Source organism: Phascolarctos cinereus, unplaced genomic scaffold (assembly GCF_003287225.1).
Source record: "Phascolarctos cinereus isolate Bilbo 61053 unplaced genomic scaffold, phaCin_HiC Scaffold_4;HRSCAF=312, whole genome shotgun sequence".
Lineage (NCBI taxonomy): Eukaryota > Metazoa > Chordata > Mammalia > Diprotodontia > Phascolarctidae > Phascolarctos > Phascolarctos cinereus.
The window spans coordinates 569,271,533-569,298,628 of NW_027555847.1; the positions used below are offsets into that span (position 1 = coordinate 569,271,533).

Here is a 27,096-nt window from a genome sequence, read left to right on the forward strand (position 1 = left end):
TGGCTGTTATATTTCTCCAAAGGGAATCCTGGGTTTTCTGCTAGTGAAAAAAAGAGATGAAACAATTTTCTGTTCTCCTTTATTCTGTTGCGTTTACAGGTAACATTGAAGAGAAGGTAAATAGGCCTTTTGAGCACATCAGGGGTTGGGCAAATGATGCTTCTATTTGCCTAGAGCTAGGCTAGATGAAAAGGGAGACATGGGGACGGGATGGAGCAGTCTCCTTTCTCTTGCACTAGCTGGATAAGACAGGTTCCTTAGCACTTCAGGGAGATGGGAATGCACCCTGAGTTTTTAAAAGCTGGGATAAATACTTTTGCAAGGGCAAAACCCTGCTGTGTCAATATGAGGTATGCCTTTATGGCTAAATTATAAATACAGTGATGACACATTCACATTGGTAGTGCCAGTTCCATTTTAAGTAATCTGACAGACATATGAGAGTTTTAGTGCTTTTAAAATTGAATCCATATTGTTAGAAGGGAACGTATGAACACAAAGCCCTATAGTGGGAAGAAATAATCAAAGTATATAGGCCTGAAAGGGGCTTTTCATGATCATCTAATTTTAATGCTATTTGTCATTCAGTCAGTCAAAAAAACATTTATTAAGTGCCTACTATGTGCCAGGCACTGTGTAATTCCCTTCAAACTTTCTTCAGGTTTCCATCATTATTGCCATTTCTATGAGTATCATGTCTATACAGTATCCCCTTAACTTTTTCAAGATTGCAGCTACTTTTGACGCTTAATTGTTGATGAGATGGTAGGGAAATAAGGGAAGAGAGGTGCTGAGATAAATAATAACATATATACATATTACATATACATACATATATATGGAGAGAGAGAGAGAGAAAGATCACTTTAATATTCAGAAAGAATGCCAAGAAAAGATCAGAAGGAAGGCCAGAAAGAGGCACAGATAAGCAGGATAGCTTTGAAAGCTATGGGTTGGACTTATTACATACTTTAAAAGAAAAACACATTGTGCATAATAGAGATGAGGCAGCAAGAGATGCACTGGATAGAATGCTGGACTTCCACTCAGGAAGACCTGAGTTCAAATTCCTCTCAGATACTTAGTAGCTGGGCAAGTCACTTAATCTCTCTAAGCCTCAATTTCCTCATCTGTAAAATGGGGATAAAAAAAGCACCTCATAGGATTGTTTTGTGGATCTTTAATAGCTAAATTCATGGTCAGACCCTGTGCTGCTCTAGAACCAAGACAAGATAAGAGAGGATCCAAGCAATGTTGATATGTTGATATGACCTGAAGCTTCATTTCTGTCTGACATGCTCAGAAGTTGACATCTGTAATATTTGGTCTTTAAATGTAATTGAAATAAATTGATACCAGAAGAGTCCATTGAATAAATTCATTTTAAAGAAAAAGCTGGAGAAAAAATATTTTAATAGTTTGAGCTGCATCGTATCCAATTCTCCACTGTCAGAGAAGTCTGGGGAAGGTATTGTGATTACCAGTTCGCTGTCCAATCATCTACTTCCTAATGAATATACCTTAAATGGGACACATGTTACAATGACATCGGTGTATTGTTCATATATATATGTATATATACATATACATATATATACACACACATATATGTATGTATATATATATATATATATATATATATATATGTAATGATTGTAAGAATTAATTGTTATTGGGTAAGCTAAAGGTATCTCTCAAGATCTCCCAAAATTCATAAAATAATTCTTGGACCTAGGGAAACTGGAAGTCTGGGAAGAAGGCAAAGGACAAGAGGGAAAAGAATCAAAGATTTTGCTCATAGAAGCTGGACACCAGCAAAGATGAAATATTCAGATAAATGTTTAGCTTACTCTGGAATGGGAAAAGAAACGAATTAGGACTGGAGTTGGCAGATTTTTCAGGGATATAGGGAAAAAGAACCGGAAACTGAGAATAGTCTTTCTACTCTCAGATGCTTGGAAAGAAGAATCCAGAGCCGAAAGAGTGTACTAAGGTTTGTTCCTAAGCTAGACCAGGCTGGACTCATGGACTTGGAATCAAGTTCATAATTCATTTGTACTCTCATAGTACCCTCAGAGATAGGATTCATATCTTCCTAGTGTCCTCAGAGACATAATAAAGGCTTTTTTATTATACTCAAAAAATTCAGCCTGGTAGTGTGTTACAGAATGCTTACTATGAAGAGGGATACAAGCAAGGGTGGGATGTATTCTCAAGGCTATAAGCCACAGGAAAAAAGCCCCAAATCTCCCAGTGGGGCAGCCAACACAGGGAGCCTGGCCATGCACACTTATATAGAAAAAGTGAAAAACAACTAACTTCCTTCTCAAACAATAAATCAATAAACATTAATTAAGCACCTAATGGGAGCAGCTAGATGACACAGTAGCCTGGAGTCAGGAAGACCCATCTTCCTGAGTTAAAATATCGCATTAGACACTTACTGGTTGTATGACCCTGGGCAAGTCCCTTGACCTTGTTTACCTCAGATTCCTCATATATAAAAATGGGCCAGAGAAAGAAATGGCAAACCACTCTAGTACCTTTGCCAAGAAAACTCCAAATTGGGTCATGAAGAGTCAGAAATGACTGAAAAAACAACTAAACAATGACAAGCACCTACTATGTGTCAGGCACTGTACTAAGTGTTGGGGGGAAGTAGACAAAAGACAGTCCCAGCCCTCAAGGATCTCACAATTTAAGTTCCCTATCAAGTGGGCACGCTGAATGATGAAGTTGCCTTCCAAGCTACCGAAGATAGTCACGTGGCAAGGATGAGGAATGACAAATAGGTAGGCTCAGTATTCTACTGATATCCATAAGATGTTGAGAAAAAGTGACATTTTGGATAGACCCTTGTGATGCAGTCATGGGAGGACCAAGACAAGAATCACTCTTACAGAATGGACAAGACCAGATGGGTTACAGGCTACATGGCTGCAAGGAATATCCAAATTGATGAGATCATAGATTTATTCTGAATATTGATGCTTTGATGGATGTGTGATTTCTTAGGCCACAGATTTATTTTAAAAATCATCTGTCATTCAGCTGTTTTCTATTAACATTAATAGGGTAGAAATTGTTCTTTGATCTGTGTTTGCTGATTTGGAGCTGCATCATAGAATTCTGATTTTAAAATCGCTGGTGCACAGTAATCATAAAATGCTTGATGAGACATGGCGATTTAATTGTGCCATCCTGAGCACATGAAGAAGAGTCTGGACTTGTCAGCATTTCCCAGCGTGCCTCATTTACATTCTGATTTTTGGTGCTGATTGTGCTCACTGTTGATTCAGATTCCATAGGAGGAAATGAGAGCAGACTCTGTGAAGTAGAGACATTTTTTTTCATCATATTTTTCACGTTTCAACTGAAAAATGAGACATTACTTTGGAATATTTGAAAGTGATTTAGTAATGGCTATTATATTTAAACCCTCCTACAGAGGATGCTGTGTATCTGGATAATGACAAGGAAAGGGAAGAGTATGTCCTGAATGACCTTGGCATTATTTTCCATGGAAACGTCAATGACATAAAAACTAGGAGCTGGAACTATGGCCAGGTAAGCCATTTTGAAGTTTATCATCATCTTTCCAAGCATTTATTTAAACCCATGATACCCAGCCTTTTGGGACCCCTTTTTAATGGCCAAAAAAAAGTTATAGTCTCCTACTTGAGAGTAGTTGGACTATTCATATCTGTTTATTAAAAAAATGCAATCTCTTCAAAAAACCATAATACCCTAATGGATTTATGATCTCAGTAATGTGGATATGCCCAGAAGTACAGATTTCTATCCATCCACCTGCTTTTACCTTCACCATCCCTTAAGTTCATCAAAGAGGGTCTACCCAATATATGAAGGGTCTTCCTCACTTTTTCTGGACATCATGAGAATGCCAATGAAACATAGATAACCAATAGACTATCTACTGTATGCCTCACCCTTGCCACATGGACCAGCCCATATTTCTTGATTATGAATTTCTTTTAGGAAGTCCTTTACTCTTATTCTTCTTCACAATTTCTCATTTACAGAGTATTGCATCCTACCAATGCTCAACATGTATCTTACCTTTGCCCTCCAGACAATCTTCAATTTCAATTCTTCAAAGACTGTAGTATTCCATTATGAACCCCATAAACCTCAACATAGTGTCTATGGATTCTTGTTTGCATTTTATTCATTATAGCAGCATATACACATATTTTAAAATAGTGAGCCCAGAGGGGCAAAAATGGGTTACAGGAGACACTCCACTCATAGAGCATCTAACAGTAAGTATAGATGAAATTCATTGCACAGGAGAAGATCCATCTCAGACCCTAGAGTCTTAAAGCTGGGGTTTGCATAGGCCATGCCAATGGGGAAAGGTTCAACGAGATTTGTGATCTTATACCAGAACAGCGTGAATCACTCTTCTCTACAGATGGAGGGTTTGAAAGGAAAGCTAAAAACAAAAATACTAACAGACTCCTCATGGTGATATCTTCTCTGGGATGGCCTAAGGGAGTATGTCTTTAGGCAAGATAGGAGTTCAAGAGAAGTGGTACCAAATTACTTTGTCTCTGGGTAGAGGGGAAAAGCAAGTTTCAGAGATAAAGGAGGAAAAAAAGCAAGAAGAAAAAAGAAAGACAACCTGTGGAAATTTTGGAATTGTCAAACTGTTGTCAAACTGTCAAACATCCCTGTTGTCAAAGAGGTGCCCCTACCTTCTTCTACCCTTTTATTTCTGCCATTCTGAATTCTCATAGGAGGAAGACCTCAAAGTATTCTTTTGTCCTACCATTTCTCTTCCAAATTCAGTCTGGTTTTGCAAACATTTATGTCTTTTCTACATAAACCACCTATATACCTACATAAAAGGTCCTTTTTTCCCTCTGTTACCAATGGATTTAAATTTTTATCCTACAAGCCATAAAGAGTCATTGAAGACTTAATCGGGAAGAGGGGGTGACATGGACAGATATTGCTTTAGGAATATCAATTGGACAGCTTAGTGGAACTTAGATTGGAGAGGGAACAGGCTGGAGGCAGAGAGAAATTAGGAGGCTATTGCCATAATCAAGTTGAAAGATAATGAGGGGGCAGCTAGGTGGCACAGTGGATAGAGCACCGGCTCTGAGGTCAGGAGTACCTGAGTTCAAATCTGTCTCAGACCAAATACTTGACACTTACCAGCTGTGTGACCCCGGGCAAGTCACTTAACCCCAACTGCCTTAAAAAAGAAAAAAAGAAAGAAAAGAAAGATAATGAGGGCCCAAACCAGGGCAAGGATGGGTGGGATAGATGCAGGAGATGTTGTTGAGGTAGGATTGACAAGACTTGGCAACTGATTGGATATTGAAGTTAAGGGAAAGTAAACATCAAGGATTGCCCTGAGGTTGTGGATTGGGCAACTGGAGAAATGGTGATGCCATTAAGAGAAATGACGTAACTTTGGAAGACAGGGTTAGATTTGGAGAAGTAGAATAGAATAACGAGTTCTATTTTGGATGTGTTGAGAATGATATACCTATGGGACATCCAGGTGGAGAATTGATCAGGCAAGAGAAAAAGGTTAAAACTATAATAGGTATAATGGTACCACTACAGATTGTCACTCCTGCTTTCTCACAGTAAGGGTATATAGGCACTCTTTGTCCTTGTTACTCTCTACTTTTCCCATTCTCCTGAGGAGGATTTTATACATGTATTTCTCTTGATTTCTGCCTCGCTTTGTAAAACAGCCCCATATTTCTGTCACTCATGACTCCTCTTATTCACTGTTTTCTTGACTATTAATACATGGGACTCTGGAGCTGGTATATTTCAGACTCTCTGCTTTGTTTCTTTTCTGCATAAGAAAGTTAGATGTTGGTACAAAGGATTATTAGAAAAATATTTTGTGTCTTGTTGGAGAACCAGAATGGATAATAGAGGTGGGAGGGACACTCAGTTTTTTCTGGCCTGCCATATCTTATAAGTTGAGCTTACCTATTGTTTCTGTTTTAATCCTTTAAAAAATGCTGAGCTACATGCTGTCCAATATTTCTATCTGATACTTTATTTCTGCATGTTTCATAGACCAGACTTCCACTATTTTATATGAGTATACAACATATTTCAGGTACATTTAATGGATTGGGTAGACTATTATTGTTCAGGCAACCTAACTACTCTTTATGAACTCCCTTTGGCAAAACATGCTTAGTTTCTTTTTTTTTAAATAAATTTGTTGACATCTTCAGTTTTTTACATTAGAACTTCTCCCAATATCCCTGCCCCCTTAGCCTTACCATATAACAAATAATAATATTTTTAAAGGAAAAAAAGGGAAAAAATCATCAAAGCCAATCAACAGATGGAAAAAGTCTGAAAATAAAAGCAATGTTGCACATGTGTGGACCTCCCACCTCTGCAAAGGAGTGGTTTGGGTATCTTCCCATATCTGTTCTTTAGGACCATGCTTATTCATAAAATACACTTAGTTTCAAACAATTCAGGTAAAAAAAATAACCATTTTTAGAACATAGATTAATAATAAATTGATGGACTGTCTATTACCAGCAAAGTCTACATTAAGTCAATGAAGACCATAGCTTTTTTTTTTTTTTTTTGCTTTTAGGCAATTGGGGTTAAGTGACTTGGAAAGAACATAGCTTTTTATGGACTATTAACACAATGTTTCTACACATGAATGCTACTAATGATGAAAGAGTATTATCCTTGTATTAAAGCAGTAACTGTAGTTCCTCTACTTAGACATATGTTGTTAGCAGCTAGTTGAATTATAACTATCTGCACTTAAAAGTGATGAATATTTCTTTTTTTTTTCATAGCAATTCAGCCAATTCACTAATTCAGCCTGAAAACCTTTACCCCTCGAAAATTAGATCTAATTAATGAGTTTTAGCATACTTGTCTAGGAGCACACACATGTCAAGAGGGAAACATTTTGTAGCAGCAGCAAGAGGAAAAATAAATAGCTTATGTTGCATTTGTCAGAAAGTTTTGCTTGAAGGATAAAAATCAATAGCTAACATCTTCTAAAGGTGAGATATAATTTTGCCTTTGATGTTTGTGTTCATGGGTAATGTTTTAAATAGTGTTGTTATCTGTGAGTGTGAGTATGTGAATAGTAATGAAGATCTACCTTTGACCAGTGCTGCTCTCTGTGGCCTAGAGTCACTGCTAACTTGAATTGAATGCCCCATGAAGCTCAACCTATAAAGATGCTGATGGTGGTTTGAAAGTCTTTGAACTCAGTAAGCTATAAACATCATGCAAATTCCTGAAGACAGATGTCCAGGAGCTGGTAGATGATTTAAGGTTATAATATTGAATTTGGAAAATGCACACACAATGAAATAAAAATAAGGATAAATTATTTTGCAGAACTAAAATAGTCTTATGAGCTGATAAGCCAGAAAAAGACAAAGGTAATGTACCAGGACATATCAAGGAAAGCCAATACATGATAACTTGCATTACTAATAGAGGGCTTGTTTTCAAATCCTGCTCTCTGGGCAATACATTATCTATCTGGTGTTGCTTTAAGTACCAATAATCAATAAATTCGATGTCCCATGGGAATCTGTCAATTAACAAACATTTATTAAGTGCTTGCTACATGCCAGGCACTCTATTAGGTTCAGAGAATACAAGTAAAAAGATTGAAACAATTCTTACTTTCAATGAGCTAATATTCTATAGAAGGAGACAACATGTAAATCTTGAAGGATTCTATAAGGCACAAATGAGAAGGGAGAGCATTCCAGGCGTAGGAGACAGCTATCACAAAGGCACAGAGATGAGAGATGTGTGAGGGACAGAGAGAAGGTCAGTTTAGCTGTGTCATAGAGTGTAAGAAGGGAATAATGCACCAGACTGGCAAGATAGGTTTATGCCCATTTATAAAGGGCTGTAAAAGCAAAAGACCTGAGTTAATGTTTTATCCTAGGGGTGATAAGGAAACTAGTGGAATTTATTGAGAGAAGTGACATGGTCAAATTCATATTTAGGGAATGTCATTTTGGCAGATGCTTTGGAGGATTGTCTGGTGTAGGGAGAGACCTGAGTCAAGGAAACCAATCAGAAAATTATCCTCATGCCCATCCATCCTCCACACAACACTTTTGTTGTCAGTCCGCATGTCCCTATGGATTCTAGACCTCCTTGAAATGTGATGCCTGTAGGATCTGAGAGCTGGTGGGAATGTAGTCTAGTCTAACCCTTTATCTATACCAAGAATACTCTCTACAACCTCTCTGACAAGTTGTCAACCAGTCTTCATTTGAATACTTTCAGTAATGAGGAACTCATTATCTCGCAAGTCAGCGTATTCCACTCTTAAAGAGCCCTGGTTGTTAGGAAGCTCCTCTCTGGGCTGTACTGAAGTCTGCCACCTAAAAAACTCAGCTCATTGATCCTAATTCTGTCCTTTGCTAGAGCCACATAGAATAAGTCTAATCCCTCTTCTCCCTGACAGTCCTTCAAGTATTTAAAATCCCTTTTATTTCTCCTTAAGTCTACTCTTCTCTAAGCTAGATATTCTCAGGTCTTTTAACTTTTTTTTTGTTGGCTGGCTTTAAACTCCCTCACCATCCTGTCCTTTGGATTCATTCCAATGGGACTAGTATAGAGGTGCTCATCAGCTCCTTTCATCTGGAAGCTGTGTTCCCATGAACACAAGAAGCTCAAGTTTCTAATATATTGTAATGACCCCAGTAGCTTCCCCACCCTTCTAAATGAAGACGCCCAAGGAAAACTCAAAACCCCTATGTCTGCATTAAGACATACGTCGATGCAGCATTTTTGTTTTTTGCAACAACATCACTCTGTTGACTAATTCAGTTTCCAATCAACTAAAACCATGGGTCTTTTGTCAAATGTGTCTCTAATCCTGTACTTGTACAGGTTTTTTTTATTCCAGTGAAGAATTTTAAATTTCTCCCTTTTAAATTTCATCAATAAATTATAAGTATGCCTCCCTTCATCCAAGTTATTGATAAACATTTCATTTAGAAGAAAACCAAGGGCAGACCCTTACACCATGCCTTTAGTGATTGACATTAGTCTACTCTTTAGATATGAGTATGAACTTTCCTGAGAGTATTATCATCCAACTCACATTCCTCCATCTATTAACAAGAATATCTTGAAAGACTATCAAATATCTGGCTGAAATCCAGGTATTACATATGCTAGGTAGGTTTAGTTACTCAAACAGATCTGTGATTCATTCATTTGGAAGTTTCCTTCAGTGGCATGGCTCACAAGCCATCAATACCTCCCCATCTTGTATGACTCTTATGTGGGCTTCCCCCAAGTTCACCACACAGGGTCCATCCAGCATGCTGGAGGCCTACCTTGGCTTCTCCTAGCATCACAGTAATACCCCTGGGAGCACTCGGGAAGTCTACTTGCCATCCCTAGTCCTCACCCCATGATTATCCCATCTTCTTTCCTATATTTTTTTCCTGATAATATCTTTAAATCTCACTCTTCTTAAAATAAGCTCCTTTTGTTATATGTTGTAGCCTGCTCACTCCCACCATGTGCCTCTCCATTGCCTTTTATGTGCTAGATATTTTTAATCCTTTTCACAATTGTGTTACATTTATTGAAGCTATACAATAAAGCCAGTAGGTGAATTTTTGTTTTTGGGAGAAACTTAGGGTCAGTAAAGGAGCTTTGTAACTTCCTGAAACCAATCTAGTCCATTCTTCTCCTTATACATTGTACATATCCCTCCCAAACACGAGTACTGGTAGAAAAGTTCTAAAGATTGTCCAACTGGACATTCTAATCTTGGCAGTGGATGTTTTTCATCCGCTTCGTCTTTCTTATTTGGATAATCAGGCCAAACACTTTTGAGTGGCTACTGATCTCTTCTAGGAAGCTCTATAGTGTTATAGGCTTGATGCAACTAGGATAATATTATCTGTAGATAGGAACTTCTATCTGTATGATGAAATAATTTTCTGTTTATAGGTTGTGGAAACAACAACAATAACTAATTTAGTCAATCTGTTCACTCAAAAAATTTAGTTAAATAGAATTTGGGTGATGTAGACTAAGCCAAATAGCCTATTGTTTGACTGATTTTTTTTTTCACTTTCCAACTGGATGTTGTGTTATGAGGTAGATGGCTCCACTGACTCACTTGTACGCTTGATAAACTAGTGCAGTAATCCACTCCTGCATCTCATGTTTTGGGGCTCATGCTTCACTGGTACATTAATTGGTTCCTTAAGGAAGGATTAAGCATCAATTACTCATGCAGTCAGGCTGAGATCACAGACAGAAGCATCTGAATGAATGAAAAATAAAGCACAGATGACAAGAGTGAAGGGCAAATGCACTTTCATTGATTAAACTGCGAGCTTTGACACTAGCTTGATCGCTGGATGTAAAGAGAAGCCTATTTCATTACACTGGTGAAAGTGATGAGTCACAGGAGAAGGCCATGGGCATGGGGAATAGGGGCTGAGCAATTGTGAAATCCCATATGTGTGTATGTGTATATATATATATATGTGTGTGTGTGTGTGTGTGTGTGTGTGTGTGTGTGTGTGTGTGTATATATATATGCCACTGGGAAGATAATAGATACAGACCACAGGCAGTCTTTGCTGGGTTTATGATTATTTAATTACCAGAGAGACACAGTTTAGCCTCATGCAACCTCTGCATGCAATCTTGCTGGTAATTTCTGGTGACACCCTATCCCAGTAGACCTTTTCTTTTCTTCTCTCTCTTTCTCTGTCCATTTTCCATCACTCTTATCTATGTCCCTTATTCTTCAAGTTTTTTTTTCTACTTTCTCCCTCTAGTAATTCAGGCATAGATAGTAATAGGTCCCAAGTACATGCTTTACTCTCACTGAGGACTCTTGGGACTTGAATTGGTTAACATGGCCTATAAGGGTTGTTGCTTTGGATGAATTTGGATATTTGAATTATTTTTCTGGGTTTGTCATTAATTTTCTGTGGACCCTTGCCTATCAGCACTCTGGAATCCTCCTCCTTTTCTTTATCTGGGACCCTCTTATCTTCATTGGTAACTCCCTCCTTGGGACCACCATTTTAAGAAGGACTCTAGGTATGTTTCACTCTACCCGCTCCTGGAATGTCCCTTCCCTGTTATGTGTTGTCTTCCCCCCTTAGAATGTAAACTCCTTGAGGTGTTTGCTTGTATTTTTTCACTGGTGCTTAGCACAGTGCCTGGTACATATTCAATGCTTACTAAATGTTCCAGTTGTCTGTCTGTCTACCTGTCCACCTTCAACAAAATAACGAAAAGGGGAGTAATTACCAACTGCTTCTTTCACCAGAGAATCTGAAGATTAACTGAGATTCATGAATCACACTTTGAGCTGTGAACTTCATTGGAATGCAAGCACTGTGTAATTACGAATTATTGTAGTACTATAGCCTAGACACATGAGATCATTGAGAACCTCGCCTTAAGAAGAGCTTTGTACTAGTCCCATAGGAAATGACTCTAATCACAGCTTCTAAAATGATCTCAATTCTGAGCTATGTCCCAAGGTCAATCCCAAATGACTATTTCTCAAAACAACAACTAAACTTAAGTCTATTGCACGGAACAAAATAATATTATAGGAAATATAACCAAAGACCCATGGGCACATTGATCAGTTGAGGGAAGGGTATGGCTTTATTATCCCTGTGTTTTGCCATAATTTTAGAGATAATGGAATCGAAAAACCATGCTTTAAAAAAAAAGAGCCTAATGTGGAATCAATTAACAGTATTAACTACCATCTCCAGCAACTTTTCCATCTGAGCCTGGTCTTATGACTTTCCTTCTCCACCCAGATAGACAAAGATGAACAGTGTACTCTTCCCTCTCCACAGGGCATTATTTTTGTTCCCAGTAATGCAATGGCACTTGTGTGTTATGTGCCCATCACTGAGCACTATGTTTGGTCATAGTAAGTCATGATAAATGTATGTTGAATGGAATTTACAAGATGCATTTTGCTCTGACTCTGACCCACATACAAACCTACAAAAGATCAGCTGAGCAAAGAGTCTTAGAAACTATAGGTGAGGTGGTCCCTCAGGGTGCCAGGTTCTGCTTGTGTAGCCTACCTGTGGAATCATACAGTTCCTCTCCAAAGTAATTTTCTCCAGCTTACCAAGGCCTGTGGATAGGAGATAGAGCTAGTAGCAATCAAAACACCACCATTAGACAAGTTACCAATGCTGGTTGATAAAGCCCTAGTTGGACTTCATTCTGCATGAGAAATAACTGATGAACAATGGCACTCTGCTAGAGTCGACTGAGAAACTACTCTGTTTACTTCAGCCCTAAGATGGTCAAGTTATGTTAATCTGGTGCCACTGATAGCACCAGCATAAAAGGATGGCCTTCTGGGAAACTTATGAGGTATTATTAGTCTATGGATCCATGCTTCTAGTGCCCAGAAGCATTTTCCTTTTGTTAGTATCAAGAAGCTTTGCCATTAACAATAGCTGATATTGGAAGATGGTTTTTAAGAAACCGGGGAACACAAATTCACTTTCCCAGTATCTATAGAAAATCAAAATCAATGAAAATCAATTAAGAAAAGGTACACTGGAAAGAGCAATGGAGTCAGAATATCTGGGTTCAAATTAAACTTCTTTTAGCTGTATATATAACCTTGGGCAAGTCATTTAATATTCCAATGCCTCAGTTCTCTCGTCTGTAAAATGAAGAAGTTGGGTTAGACAATGTCTAAGATCCCTTGCAGTTCTCAAGCCATGGTCACTATGGACTAAATAGTCACAGCAGATTTTGTTCCTTGAGCAAAGCCATTCCACCCACTCAGAGGATGTGTATGCATTACTTGCTTGTAGGAAGGTCACAGGATTCACAGATGGACAAGACATTGGGGGGTCATCTAGTCCAAGTCCTTTCTTTTATCTATAAAGAAAGGTCCAGAGAGGTTAGTGATTTGCATAAGGTCACACAGATAGAAAGAAGCAGAGTCAGGATTTGAACTAAGATCTTCTCACTCCACTCCTGGTCTGGTGCTCTTTTTGCTACCTTAAATTATATACAATAGCTGACTATTATTGCCTCTAACCATTGTAGATGATTCTGGTACTTTCTATGACTAAGTAATTTGTCCTAAGCAGATTGAATTATATTATTGGGCATTTCCTTTGATGACAAATTCTACTCTATCTAGGCCTATCTGTCTTCCTGTTGATGCTGGGACCCAGCTTCTACTCAGAAGAGTAGGAGCCTTAGACTTTCATGCTCCAGTTAAGCTCATTTATTATTTCAGAATGCAATCTAAATAAGCCAGAAATTCTTCAGAGTGATATACCTAAGAGTCAGTTTATTTTTAAAACTCACAAGGACTCATGTTGTTTTTGAGCTTTAGAGACTTCAGTAAATCATTCATTGTTTAGCCTTGGGCATTCTAACAGACATACTTAGAGAGTCCTCTAAAACAAATAGGTCATTTTCAGAAAGACTTAAATTTCATGTTCATTAAACGAATGGGCACTTTTGTAGTTATCTTAATGGTTACGGCTTGGTCTGTTATTCTTTTTAGATAGATTATGTTTTATTTACACTACCTTGCACATAGTAGGTACTTATTATATGTGGGATTGAATATACTATTTGTTTAAAAATATCATTATCACCATTCATATTCAGTCCCCTAAAAATGCCTTGAGAATGAGAATGTTTTCCTCCTTTTCATCAGAGCATTTCTCACTAAAAGTGGGTGATTAATATATTTTTTTAAAAATCTAGGTTTCCAAACATTGGACTAAAATACAGTTTTGCTTCATCTATTTTTAGGCAAAGAACATTTGCTCTGCTGAATAGATACTAAGCAGTTTAATTTTTTTTTTCTTTCTTATTGCATAGTTTGAATATGGCATCCTGGATGCTTGCCTATTCATAATGGACAAAGCACAAATGGATCTCTCTGGACGGGGGAACCCAGTGAAAGTCAGTCGTGTTGCATCTGCAATGGTAGGCAATAAATATCAATGATTGTGCTGTATTGGATGTGATTTCTTTGATATGATTTAAAATTGCCATTTAATTAAAAACTATCTAAATGATGAAGAACTTCTGGGTAAACTTCTGGTAAGTTCCAATGGTGATTACTGTTGGGATTTTTTGAATAATGGGCTGAAAAAGGTGATCTCAACTATTTCATATTTCTTATATTTCAGATGGCTGAAGATGATGATTAATTTGAACAAGTGATTCTTAAAAATAGTTTGATTTTGGTGTCAAATGAGATCATGTAAATACCATAGACAATGGCTATAATCAATCTGTTACATTGTAAAAGGTATAAGGATGATTAATAATAATAATACCCAACATTTGTATAGCACTTTAGAGTTTAAAAAGCACATTTTATCCTCACAACAATTCTATGAGGTCGGTGCTATTTTTATCGCTGTTTTACAGATGAGGAAACTGAGGCTGAGAGAGGCCAACTAACTTATCCAGGGCCACACAAACTAAGTGTCTGAGGCAGGATTTGAACTCAGGTTTTCCTAACTCCAAGTCTAGCACTCAATCCATTGGCCACCTAACTTATGCAGAAGAATTATGTGACGTTATCTCTTTGAACAGACTTTTCTAATCTAGTTGTAGACATAAGACATATGTGCATTAAACAATTAACAAATAAAAAATGATGTAAAATAAGGTGCTGTTTGTGTGAGAGAGTGTCATCACGTGGTATAGTCCAGAGAAGGCCATCTTTGAAATCAGGAAGAATGGATGCAAGCACTTCCTCTGACATATAAGAGAGTTGTGACCATAATCAAGTCACTGAATTTCTCAGTGCCCCCAAGCAACTCCCTACAATTGCGTGAGTTGTATCTGTATAGCAAAGTGAGCATCCACATTGGGAGCTCCCCACACCGATGTTATAAATTGTGCAGGTTTCAGATATATCTTCAAAAGGACTAAGGGGTGGATTAGAGTCATCAGATTACCAATCTACAGGGATTAATTAGGAATTAATTAATAATTAGCAATAAATCTGCTTCTGAAAGGATAGGTAGGACATTTCTAAGCTTGACTTATGCAAACTTTTCTGATATTTTTTCATGCTCTCCCCCTACTACACAAACCTCAAATCCATCTTGAAGTAGAGGAAGCCCCATGTCTCTTCCTCTGTTCCCCTCAATCCTATTTTCAGTCTCTATTTCCAGCTGTTCAGGTACCTATATTTTTTCAGGAAGGTTAAGTTCAGAAGTTATTTTTGTGAATGTAAGTATAGGCTATCCAATAATCACTTTTTAAAAGCATTTATTAAATGCTGTGCTGAGCTCTTTTTAGAAGGAATTCATTAGCAATCATTCCTACCCTCTAAAGTTTCTCATTCTAAGACAGGTAGCAATTATATGCCCTAACATGAAGAGAAGACACAAACGAGAACCAAACAAGGATTGAATAGAGGATAAACATGTATTTCTTCTAAGTCAGGTAAAACAGAAGTTAAATATTTACATTATGTTTCAGGGGGAGGATAAATAAAGCACAGGAGAGTTTTATTTCTGCTCCCTACATTAGTCAAGGAAAAATTCATGGAGGATGTGTAATTCAGAAGGTGCTTGAATGAAGAAAGTAGAGAGGTTCTGGAAAAGTGATTGAGCCTTAGCAAAAATGGGGCAGGAATGGGATGATAGGAAATATATTCTGTAGCAGAATACCTGCTACCCTGTGAGGTAGGTGTTATTACTGTCCCTGTTTTATATTTGAAGAAGGCAAGGCTGATAGAGGTTAAATAACTTGCCCTGAATCACACATCTAGTAAATGTCTAAGGATTTGAAATGAGGTCTTTCTGATTCTAAGCCCAGAGCTCTGTCCAGTTGGCTACCTGGCTGCCTCTAACTAGGAGTGCATGATGGTAAATTGATTCTTCCTCAAGCTTTCTTAAGACGATATTCTTTAGCTGAGGAAACTTACTCATAGACATCATGAATTTTTTTTATTAATTTAAAAATTACTATCTTATGCAAACCACTGCAATTGGGAAGCAAACATCAAGTGATCCTAATACTACATGCAGAGACACTTAGCCAAGCTGAAACTCTGAGGCTTAGACCAAGGAAATAATCCTAATACAAACTATACATTTGTATTAATCACACAAAGTCAATGAAGTTCCAGGCTGGGGAATTTAATGTTGCATAAAATTCAATTCACAGATTTCTACCTAGTGGTGGGTGGAATTGGTTTGGGAACATTTTCACTGCCCTGAATTCCTCAGACAAGACATGTTCTCCAAAATCAGTCTAGCCTGAAAATTTAAAATATTGAAAATATTGATATAGCACTAAGAATGACATTTTTTTAAAATTTGAGAATATTTCTAATCATCTTCCTTTTCTTCTTCTTTTCAAATTCTGGGTAGTTTTAGTGAAATGAAGGGAAGTAGACAAAGCTGCAAACTTCTTTGTAATGGCAAATTCCCTTTATCTAATGTAAAGAGTCTTGGAAGTGAGTGGAATGTAAGTTCAAGATGAAACCCTAGGTGAAAGTCACACTTGCAATTATCCCTTCCACGTTGTAGGGAGATGGAGGTGGGTAGGGGCACGGTGCCCCCTTGATATGGAAAACCCCTTCATGCTAGAGAAGAAGTTTGAATTTTTTCTTTTTCTTTTATGGGGTGTTTAGAGTACCTTATTGTAAAATTTGGGTTGATATTCTGCAATGTCATCCATATGTTTTATGCATTACTGTCTAAAACTTTTCTGTGTTGTGTGTCATCTGCTGCTTCTGCAGAACTCCCCTCAAAATTCCCATTTAATTTTTTATGCCAACCCACAATATATTGAAATCATGATGGGGAAAGTCACAGTGTGGAAGGGATAACTGTATATATACAACTGGGCAAGTTCCTAAGCCCCTCAGCTAGAGTCCCACCTGCACTGTGCACTTTCTTCACAGACAAACTTGAAATATTCAGATGATGATTATCTCTGAGGCACTATAAAGGGGTGGAAATCAACAATCTCTTATTAAATACTATTATCCAAGCACCCTGCTAGGTGCTGGAGATAAAAGGATTGGACCTATGGTTTTATTGGAAGAGGCAACTCCCAGGTGAGGAAATTCCCTTTACCAAAGCAAGAGGGCAACTCCTCTACAACTCAAAGCAGGATCATTGACAGGTTAGGTGACTTGCCCAGGTGACAGAGCCTGTATGTGTCAAAGCCAGGACTTGAATCCAAGTCTTTATGGACTGCTTTCAGTCTACTTCTTCATGTGGCTTTTGTGTGGTAGGCCCTAGAAATTTAAAAACAACAACACCTAAGTTTAAATTTATTTTATTTTTAATTTATGAAATAAAAGAAGCATTTCCATAACATAGTTTAATAAAAATTTTTTTTAAAAGATGGATGCACATTAAACTTCAAATTATTGTGTACAATTTGCTATTCCTTTTAAATATATAATAAAATTATGATATAAATTTCTTTTTTTTCTTTTTTCTTCCCTTCCCCCACCCTAGAGACAGCTACCGTTAGACATAAATTTAATTTCTTATTGTATATATGTATGTATATATATATATACATATATATATATAAATTATTAGGAATAAATCTGCTTCTTAAAGCATATGTAGGACATTTCTAAGCTTGACTTATGTAAACTTTTCTGATGTTTTGTCATGCCTATATATATATATATATGTATATATGTATATATATATGTATATATGTACATATATATAAACACACATATGTGTATATATGTACATATGTATGTGTGTAAAATCCTATACATATTTCTATTTATCAGTTATTTCTCTGGATGCAGATAGTGTCTTTCTTCATATGTCCTTTGTTGTTTAGTTTGAGTATTTATAATAGTCTTATACCCTGATATTTCCTACCTGGGGGACCTTGAGCAAATAATTTAATCTCTGAGTCTCAGCAACTTCCTAAAATCTATTTACTAACTAATAGGAGGACTGTATATTTAAGTACCCCAGGCCAACCTAGCTAAGTTTGGAGAGGTTCGTAGTCAGAAATGTGGTCAGCAACTGAAGAATTTTCCTTCTTGGCCACAGCCATTCACAAAGACTTCCTAAGAAAGCATGGAGGAGCCAGCTCTCTGTGTGAGAGGAGTGGGGACACATATGGATGAAATATCAGATCCTTGAAATGCTGATGTAAATATTTTGCTTTTGCCAAAATATCACAAATTAGATGTGCTCCCTGGTGGTTGACTAGCCCATCATACTTAAGTTCCCTTGGTCAAAAGAAGGAACAATTTGGTTTTCTCTTCATAGCTGGTCCAGATGCCTTAGTTCCTGAGGCCTAAATATTTGACTTCTCTTCAAAACATTTGAAGCCTTTTCCTTGTGGTTTTCTTTTTTTTTTTTTCATTCTGTAGTACAGTAAATTCAATATTTCCTCTGGATCCCTTTACTGAGTCCTGCAGCTTCACTGTAATATGAAAGGGGAATAGTTTATAACTTTGACTGCTTGAGGCAAGCAGTCTTTCCCAGAAGACAAAGAGCATCTCAGAGCTGAAACATTTTTGCTTGGGTACAGAGAGACAAGCCCAGAATATGTACCTAGGGATTGGTCTAGAGACACTACAGACCTTTACAAACCAATTTTTATTTAGGTTTCTGGGAGCTGCTGAAAGGTATGTATTAGTAAAGAAAGGATGGTCTAAAAATATAATAACTTTTCTAGACAAATTGATACCACTCACCCTCTTTAAATCTCAGTACCTGGCTGCTGTTTTCTTTCCTCTTCATTTCTGACATGACGCTCACCACCGAAGATGAATATTTTATGCCATCTAAAAACTAATCTCATTCATATGGCATTGATGAAGCAAAAGTTACTAGCCTTAAGTTATTGCAGAGAAACCAGATGTGGGTAAGGGATCTTTAATCACAAAGTCGTAGCAGTCCTACCATGGCATGTCTTGACAAGGTGAATCTAGGATTCCTCTAGAATCTGGAGGGAAGAGAGGGGTGTCAATGATAATGAGTTCTTAGTTCTACATGGGTCCCTGCCCCTTCCTTCCTGAGTGGAAATGGTTATTCCAGCATTAGCTATGGGACACGAAAAATTTCTCACCACTAATTACTATATGTGTTACAATCACTGCTGCTATTGCTCCTTAGTATTTTTTGAATGGCATTGCTGGACCCCAGTGTTCCCTACCACCACCACCACTGCTTTGAATTAAGATAAAAGGATCCTATTAATTTTGCAAAAAATTCAAATAATCTTAGAGCTCTGAGGAACCTTAAGAATAACCTAAAAGACATCATCAACCTTTTAAGAGAGACAAATCATTTGGGGTAATAGTCTTGGAACATAACTTTTTTAAAGAGGCTTAAAATAAATATTAGGGCAGCTAGGTGGCACAGTGGATAGAATGCTAGCTCTGGAGTCAGGAAGACTTTAGTTCAAATTCAGCTTCAGACACTTACTAGCTGTGTGACCCTGGGCAAGTCATTTGACTCTGTTTGCCTTATTCCTCATCTGTAAAATAATCTAGAGAAGGAAATAGCAAACCACTCCAGTATCTTTGTCAAGAAAACCTCAAAAGGGGTCGCAAAGAGTTGGACACAACTGAAAATGACTAAACAACAACAACAAAATAAACAAATATGTCACTTAACACAATGCCTGGCATATAGTGGATGCTTATTAAATGCTTGTTGAATTAAATTAAATATTTCATTGGTGGCAGATAAATTTTATACCAAGTTCATCTGATTAGCACATAACTTAATTATTCCATTTTATTTATACAGGAAAATATATAATCAAAAGACCATGTATTTATTCATCATCTCCACAAGTATCTTGTTATTATGTCATAAATTATACTATAACATGTTCTAGGAACTGGAGAAAGAGTTATGAGGAGATTCCTATAGCCTCTCATTTGTACATTAATAGAATTAATTTATTTGATTAGAAAATATTTCTTAGGAAGTCAGGGAGATCCTGGTTCCGAAAGAGTATGTGTGTGTATAAAGAGAAAGAAATACAGATATATAGATATATTTATAGATAGATCAATACTCATATACATATGCAATACATATATGTACATCCATATATATATATATACATATATATGTGTATATACATATATATGTATATATATATATATATTCAAAATGTACATCAGTATATATTGAAATCAGAAGTCTGTAGAGTAAGGGGAGGGAAGCATGGTAGGATCATGTTAGGGAGGGAATTTTTCCTTTCCATCATTCCCTCTGTCTTTCCAATATTTAATCTCTCTTTAGCCACTGATTTCTCTGCTACTTACAACATACCTCAATGTCCCCTTCTTTTTTGTAACCTTTATTTGCCCTTGCTGTCTTCTTTTCCTGTGTCCATCTTCCTTTTCAATGACAGACTATTAGAAGGAGCTATCTGTACTCATTGTATTCACCTCCTCATATACCACTCACTTTTATGCCCCTTGCAGTTTGGCTTCCAACCCCACTGCTCCATTGAAACTATTCCCCTCCAAGGCTAGTGATGATTTCTTAATTGCCAAATCCAATGGTCTCTCCTCATTACTGATCCTTTGTGATGTTCTCTGCACTGCTGACCACCCATCTTCTTGCATGCTCTCTCTTCTTTATATTTTCCTCTCTCCTGGTTCTCTTCCTACTGGCCTGACATTTTCTTTTCAATCTCTTTTGCTATATTTCATTCCCTTAGCATGGGTCTATCTCAAAATTCTGTCTTTGCTTTCCTTTCTCTCACTAATACAATCTTTTAATGATGTCATCAGTTCCCAGAGATTCAATTATCAGCTCTATGTAGATTGTTCCCAGATGTACTTAGCCAGCCTCCTGAGATGCAATCCTTCATCACCAAATGCCTGCTGAATATCTTGTGGGTGTCCCATAAGCAAGAACTGGACTATTGGAGCTGAGAGACCCAGGTACCATAGTCCAGGTTCCTGGTGGAGAAAAGGTAGAGGTAATGCTTTGGGTAGAAGCTGTATGGCTGGAACAGTTGAGGAATGGAGGACAATTCTGATGTTGATGGCAAAAGGGTACTAAATATAAACCTCCGCCTCATAATTTTGCCTAAAGTCAGCTCCAGAGTAGGCTCTAATATTTTTAATCAGGTGAAAGCAGAATTGGAGTAAGTGACAAAAAGGTGGAGAATCCGAGGTATAAGTGACGGTATTATTACTGGCTAACTGGGAATTAAAGGAGGAAGGAAACAAAAACTTATTAAGTACCTGCTATTTGCCAGCAGAAACTCTTGAGCATCTTCCCCTCCCAGATTGACATCTTTGTGATATGTCTCAATTCTTTCCTAGTCCTTAGTCATTGAATGGGCATGGCCTCAGAAAAACTGAGACCTGGGAAAGACCTTAATTTAGAAAGGCCAAAGTCACCTACTGCATCCTGGGCCATCGCCAGTCATCTTGACTTTTGTCTTGTCATTAGACTTCGATGACTCAGGAGGAAAGAGTGAGGTTGATAACTTTACACAGTTCTGCCTCACTTAAATCCAATCCATGAGCAAGTCAAGACATCACCCTTGTGATCCACTGATCTTCAAAAACAGAGGACAACTCTGTATATTCCAGGCACCGTGCTAAGTGCTTTACAAACATTATCTCATTTGATCCTCACAACAACCCTATAAGGTAGGTGCTATTATTATCACCCTTTTGTAATTCGAGGAAACTGAGGCAGGTGCAGGCTGGGTCTTACCCAGAGTCACACAGTTAGCAAGTGTCTAAAGTCAGGTCTTCCTGATTCTAGGCCCAGCAATATATCTACTCTCCTTCCTGGCTGCCTCTTAGAAGTTAGAAGGCAGGAGACAAGGATTCTAGGCCTGACAGTCCCCTTGGCTAGCTATATGACCTTGGACAGGACACAATCTCTGTGGACTTATTTTCCTCACCTGTAAAATGAGGGAGTTGAAATATTAGTTAATCTCTTAGGTCTCCTCCAGTATTATGATTCTATGATTCTAGCCTTTTTCCCTTGTAAACCCAAGTGGATAGCTCATTAAAGAGGAAGGCTCCTTCCTGCTGAAAATTGGTTTATTTTGCAGTTAATTAGGGGAAAGTATGACTCTTATTTGGCTTTTATTTTTTCATGGGAGTCCTCAATTTAAATATACTCCTTGGCCTTTTCTCTATGACATTTATATACTGTTACAAAATACAGTGACATTGACAAGATAATTTTGTAGGAAATGGGGTACAAGAGTCACATATTTTTAAAGTCCAGTACTTCATATCCCTACTAACTGAGAAGTTCCTATTTCCCTTGAGATGCACACATTTATTTTTAACCCTGGTCTTTTGCTAATATTGAGCCATGATTCTTTCATTAATCCACATTAATCTTCTGTCTAATAGAGCCTTCTGGGAACTTGCTCAAGGCTTCACTTTTGTTTTTAACTAGTTAGTGAAAGCTATGTTTCTTAGCACACTAACATTTCCTGAGCTCAGGTTACCAAATCAAATTGCCTATTGCTGATGGTGAGGACCAGGAGTATTTAAAAGGGGTAGATGAGGAAATACTGACCCAGTGTGAGTGCCAAATGGGGATCACTGATAACAAAAAGTGTGCTGCCTCTATGGTATTAGATTGATCTTCTGGTGCCTTTTAGCACTGCAATCTAAGGGCTAAGAAATAGATTAATAGCTAATATTCATATAGTGTCACCAGTATGAAAAATCTTATCTTGTATGATCCCTGCAACAATTATATAAGGTAGATGCTATGATTGTACAAGTATGATGGTTTTACAGAAGAGAAAACTGATTCTCAGTAGTTTTATGTATAACATGCCCAAGGTCCCACAGTTGGCAAATGCCAAAGGTGCGAATCAAATCCAGGTCCCTCCTAATTCCAAGTTCTACATCACACCACAATGTCTCTTTGGGGGAAAAGTGATTTTCTACTTTGTGGGTCTGACCCCTGTAATCTAAATGTTAGAGCTTGTGAAGCATGACCAGGACAGTAGTTTCATTCCTGCTGTCACTGGAAAGAGTTTTATGTAGGCACGCCCCTGAAAAGCACAAGCTATATCATCCAGGAGATCTAAGGCCAGAAAATGAGGCTGATTGTTCATGAAGCAAGGGTAAAGGTTAACAGATTGACAGATTAAATTCTGTACTGGTACTCATGGAATATTCAAAAGATTAAAAGCAGAGATTCTTATTCTGAGATCTGTGGTCTTATTTTTTTAAATAATATTTTGATAACTTTTTTCAATATAATCAGTTTTCTTTGTAACTCTATACAATGTATTTTTTACATTTAAAAACATGATTCTGATTAGGGGTCCATGATGACATACAAAAAAGGGTAAGACCCCCTGGCTTAAAGGAAGAGCTCTAAGATATGGGTGGATGTTTTATGGATGACTTTTGGGAGGCCATAGGAAAAGATTCACTCAGAGTTGAAAGAAGAAGATGGGTTTCAATTTTCATGTATAGGAAGAGAACCCACCTTTATGAGCTTGCAGATCCATTATAGAATTGAAGTAGTAGGTAGTCTTAATAACAATCCTGCTTCTGTGGGCTGAAATGGTAGAAATTGGCTGTAACTGCTCTCAGAGCTTTTGTGGGGAGGTGGGAAAGCCCAACCTTTTCTCTTCCTTCTTTCAGAAAAGGAGACCCTCATATAGAGGGTATAGATATAGAGTTAGGAAAAAAATCACTTCTCCTTTTCCTTACCCTCTGTCCACTTTCACTATTAAATTCCAACTCCATACTACTCCACTATTAATGCTTTTTACCCTTGTCCCTCTAATGTTTCTACCTTGCTAATATTCCCAGCCCTGGGTCACCATGACACAGAGTCACGTGAAATAATGCCAGAGATAGATATCAAACCAATCTGACCAGGTCCAGTACAAATTTATGTTACATAACTTCAGTTTGGCCCTTGATACTGCATGAACATCTTTTTATCAGTCTCTAATTGGCTCCCTGTCACCCTCCCGAGACTGTGTGTTACCAATCAACTCTATCTCCACTGCCTCACTATCAGCAAATGACCTCAAGGCCTACTTTACGGGAAAGATCAATGTTATCCTATATTAGCTCCCTCCCAACTCCCTTCCTTCATACCATAAAATATTTCTCTATCTTCTTACATTTCTTCCTCTTTCTATCCAGTTGCAAAGAACAAAGCTGGCCTCCTCCTTGCCAAAGCCAGCTTCATGACCTGGGCCCTAAATCTTATCCTTTTATAAGTTCTATGGGATGCTGTCCCATCAGCTATCTCTCTGCTGGTCTTTGATATCTCCCTCTCCACTGCCCCATTCATCTATTAATATGCTTAGATTTCTCTGTCCTGAAAATGTCCTTCTTTTGACCCTTCTAGCTCCTTAAGCTATTATTGTCTTTTCTCTCTTCACTGATAAATTTCTAGATGTAGTGTAACCTCTGTCTTCATTTTTTTTTTTTATCAATCACCTACCATTTCTGTTGTTCAGTTGTTTCAGTTGCGTCTGACTCTTCATGACCCCTTTTGGGGTCTTATTGGCAAGGATTCTGTTAGCCATTCTTTCCTCCTTTATAACTTTTTATTGACTTCAGTGGCATTGCACTCCCAAGGTTTTCCTCCTACCTCTCTGAATGGCCCTTCTTTAATTATTCTTCCTCCTCTTTTTGAGTGTGAGTATTTTCTGATGCTCTGTCTCTAGTCTCCCTTTACCTGCTTTCAGTATTGTCAGTCTTATTCATTCCCATGACTTCAATCACCATCACTATGCCAGTCATTCTCAGATCCAGAACTTATTTCTTCTCTTTGATCCTGATGGATATATCCACCTCAATAGTCATCCCTTCCACATTGTGGGGGTTAGGGGCACAGTGCCCCTGCAATCTGGAAAAGCTGCATAAACTGTTTTAGCCATCCCTTCATACCAGAGAAATCTGAATTATTATGGTATTAAAAGATAAAATATGTTGATATTATACAATATTATGCATATATTTTATGCATTTCTGAGTTTCCAGACTTTTTCTGTGTCATTTGCTGGCCTTCAGGTGTCATCTGCAGCTTCCACAAAACTCTCAAAAAGTTCCCATTTAATTTCTTGTGCCAACCCATGACATATGGAAACTACAATGGGGAAAGTTGAACTGTGGGAGGGATAACTGTACTGAGACCTCAAATCAAATCTAACATGTTCAAAACTGAACTTACAATCTCCCTCACAACCTACTCTTCCTCCTAACTTCCTCATTTTTATTTCTATCCTCCTAGTCACCTAGCATTGAATTCTTAGTTGTCTTTGATATTTCCCTGTCCCTCACATTCCTTTTACAGCTGGTCACTCAGTGCTGAAGAGTCTACCTCCACAATATATCTCATTTATACCTTCCTTTGTAGTCCCATTTTCACATCCCTAGGTCAGACAGTCATCACCTGTTGCCTAAAAAGTTGTAATAACCTTCTAAGTGGTCTCCATGCCTCCACTATCTCCTCTCTACAATCTATCCTATACACCTCTGTCAGAGTAATCTTGCAAATACACAAATTCAATCCACCAAACATTTATTAAGTGCCTACTGTGTGCCAGGCACTATGCTAAACACTAGGGATGCAATTAATAAAAAGAAAGGCAAAGACAAGTCTGATCATGTTACTTCCTTGTTCAATGTCTTTCAGTAGTTCTCCTTTATCTAAACTAAAAGCTCATTACATAAAAGGCTAGAATTTGTTTTTATCTTTTACTTTAAACTTTATGCACTCTAGTATCTGGCCAAATTACACAACTAGTCTCCATTGTTAGCCTGATGCCTCCCACCCTTGTTTATTTTATGTGTTGTCATTTTTCTTCACAATGGACTCTCCTCACTTCTCCTATTGAAACCGCTCCATTTTTCTGCTGGGTCTTCTTCCATTTGACTTTTCCTGACCCTCTCAGCTAAAGAAGACTCCACTTCCCCGACCCCTCATCTATCCATGTGACCTCTCCTGAGCTTTTCCCTCATTATAACTCATATTAGATTGTATCTATACACATGCCTCACCCCATTACTAATTGTAAGTACCTTGAGGCTAAGAACAATGACATTTTTCCTCTTGGAATTCCCGGTGTCTAGCACAGTGCTTTGCACAGAGTAGGTGGTTAATAAACGTTTGCTGACTTTGCTGAATTGTGGATTTTTTTCCCAAAAGAGTAAAGATCTCTCACACACACTTGCATCCCAGCAACATCAGAGCAAACCAACCCTTACTCCAAATACAGAGAGAGGCTTTTTCTTGAGGTAAAATCCAGCAAAGTCACAATGCTTCCATCTCTGGTTAAACAGCCAGGTTTCTCAATTACGAAGGTTAAATTTCTCATGACTTCACTCCCTGTATTTTTAGCAGAAACACAGACATTTATTACAAGCCATCTCTTGAATGCAATAATCACAGTCAATCTCAGTGTCCGTGTTTCCAGAATTGCTTCCTGGAATGAGGTTTCAATACTCCATCTAGTTTGTAATCGCAGTCTATTTCTGAAGCATGGGAATGCGATTTTCAGCGCTCCCTCCCTGCCATGAAGCTAGTTGTCGTTCTGATCTCCTGGGACAGGCATCCTGTAGCTAATGGATAGAAACAGAGCAGGACACTTTTTGCCCTTTAGAATGTGGTGTGATAGCTGTATGCAATTTACCTTTCCTTCCATCTCAATTCTTCTCCTTCCTTCCTACCTCCTTCCTTCAGCCTCTCCCTCTCTTTCCATCTCCACTTTCACTTTAATTGCTGTTTCCTGTCAATTTGGTAAATGATTGTCCAGATGAGGACAATATGGTTAGTGAAAGAATAAATTACCTATTTGTATAGATACCCTAAAAATTTGTCTGATTATAACCATTCTCCCCAATACCTTGGAGAAAAAAGGATGGGCACATGTTCGCCCCTTGACCTCGAATACAGGGTTATACCACCATAGGCCTGTGTGTATCTCGTTATAATCTAGATTATTCCTACCCCAAAGGGGCCAGGACGAGGAGCCAGAGTGAGGGAGAAGTCATGGGGGAAATGCCTAATTTTTTTTAGGGTGTGCTTGCTAACAGGTGTATCCTAAGTAAAATTGTGAGCCAGACGAATCTACTAGCAA

The 27,096-nt window shown here is 37.8% G+C and overlaps 1 protein-coding gene across 2 annotated transcripts in view; it reads left to right on the forward strand.

Annotated features, from left to right (window-relative positions):
- Positions 1-27,096, forward strand: part of F13A1 (coagulation factor XIII A chain) — a 194,657-nt gene that overhangs the window by 89,198 nt on the left and 78,363 nt on the right. For both annotated transcript variants that reach the window (XM_020973813.2, XM_020973812.2), the window contains exons 5-6: positions 3,449-3,567; positions 13,888-13,995. In XM_020973813.2, coding sequence (XP_020829472.1) covers positions 3,449-3,567; positions 13,888-13,995 — 227 coding nt within the window. The remainder of the gene's footprint in view (positions 1-3,448; positions 3,568-13,887; positions 13,996-27,096) is intronic.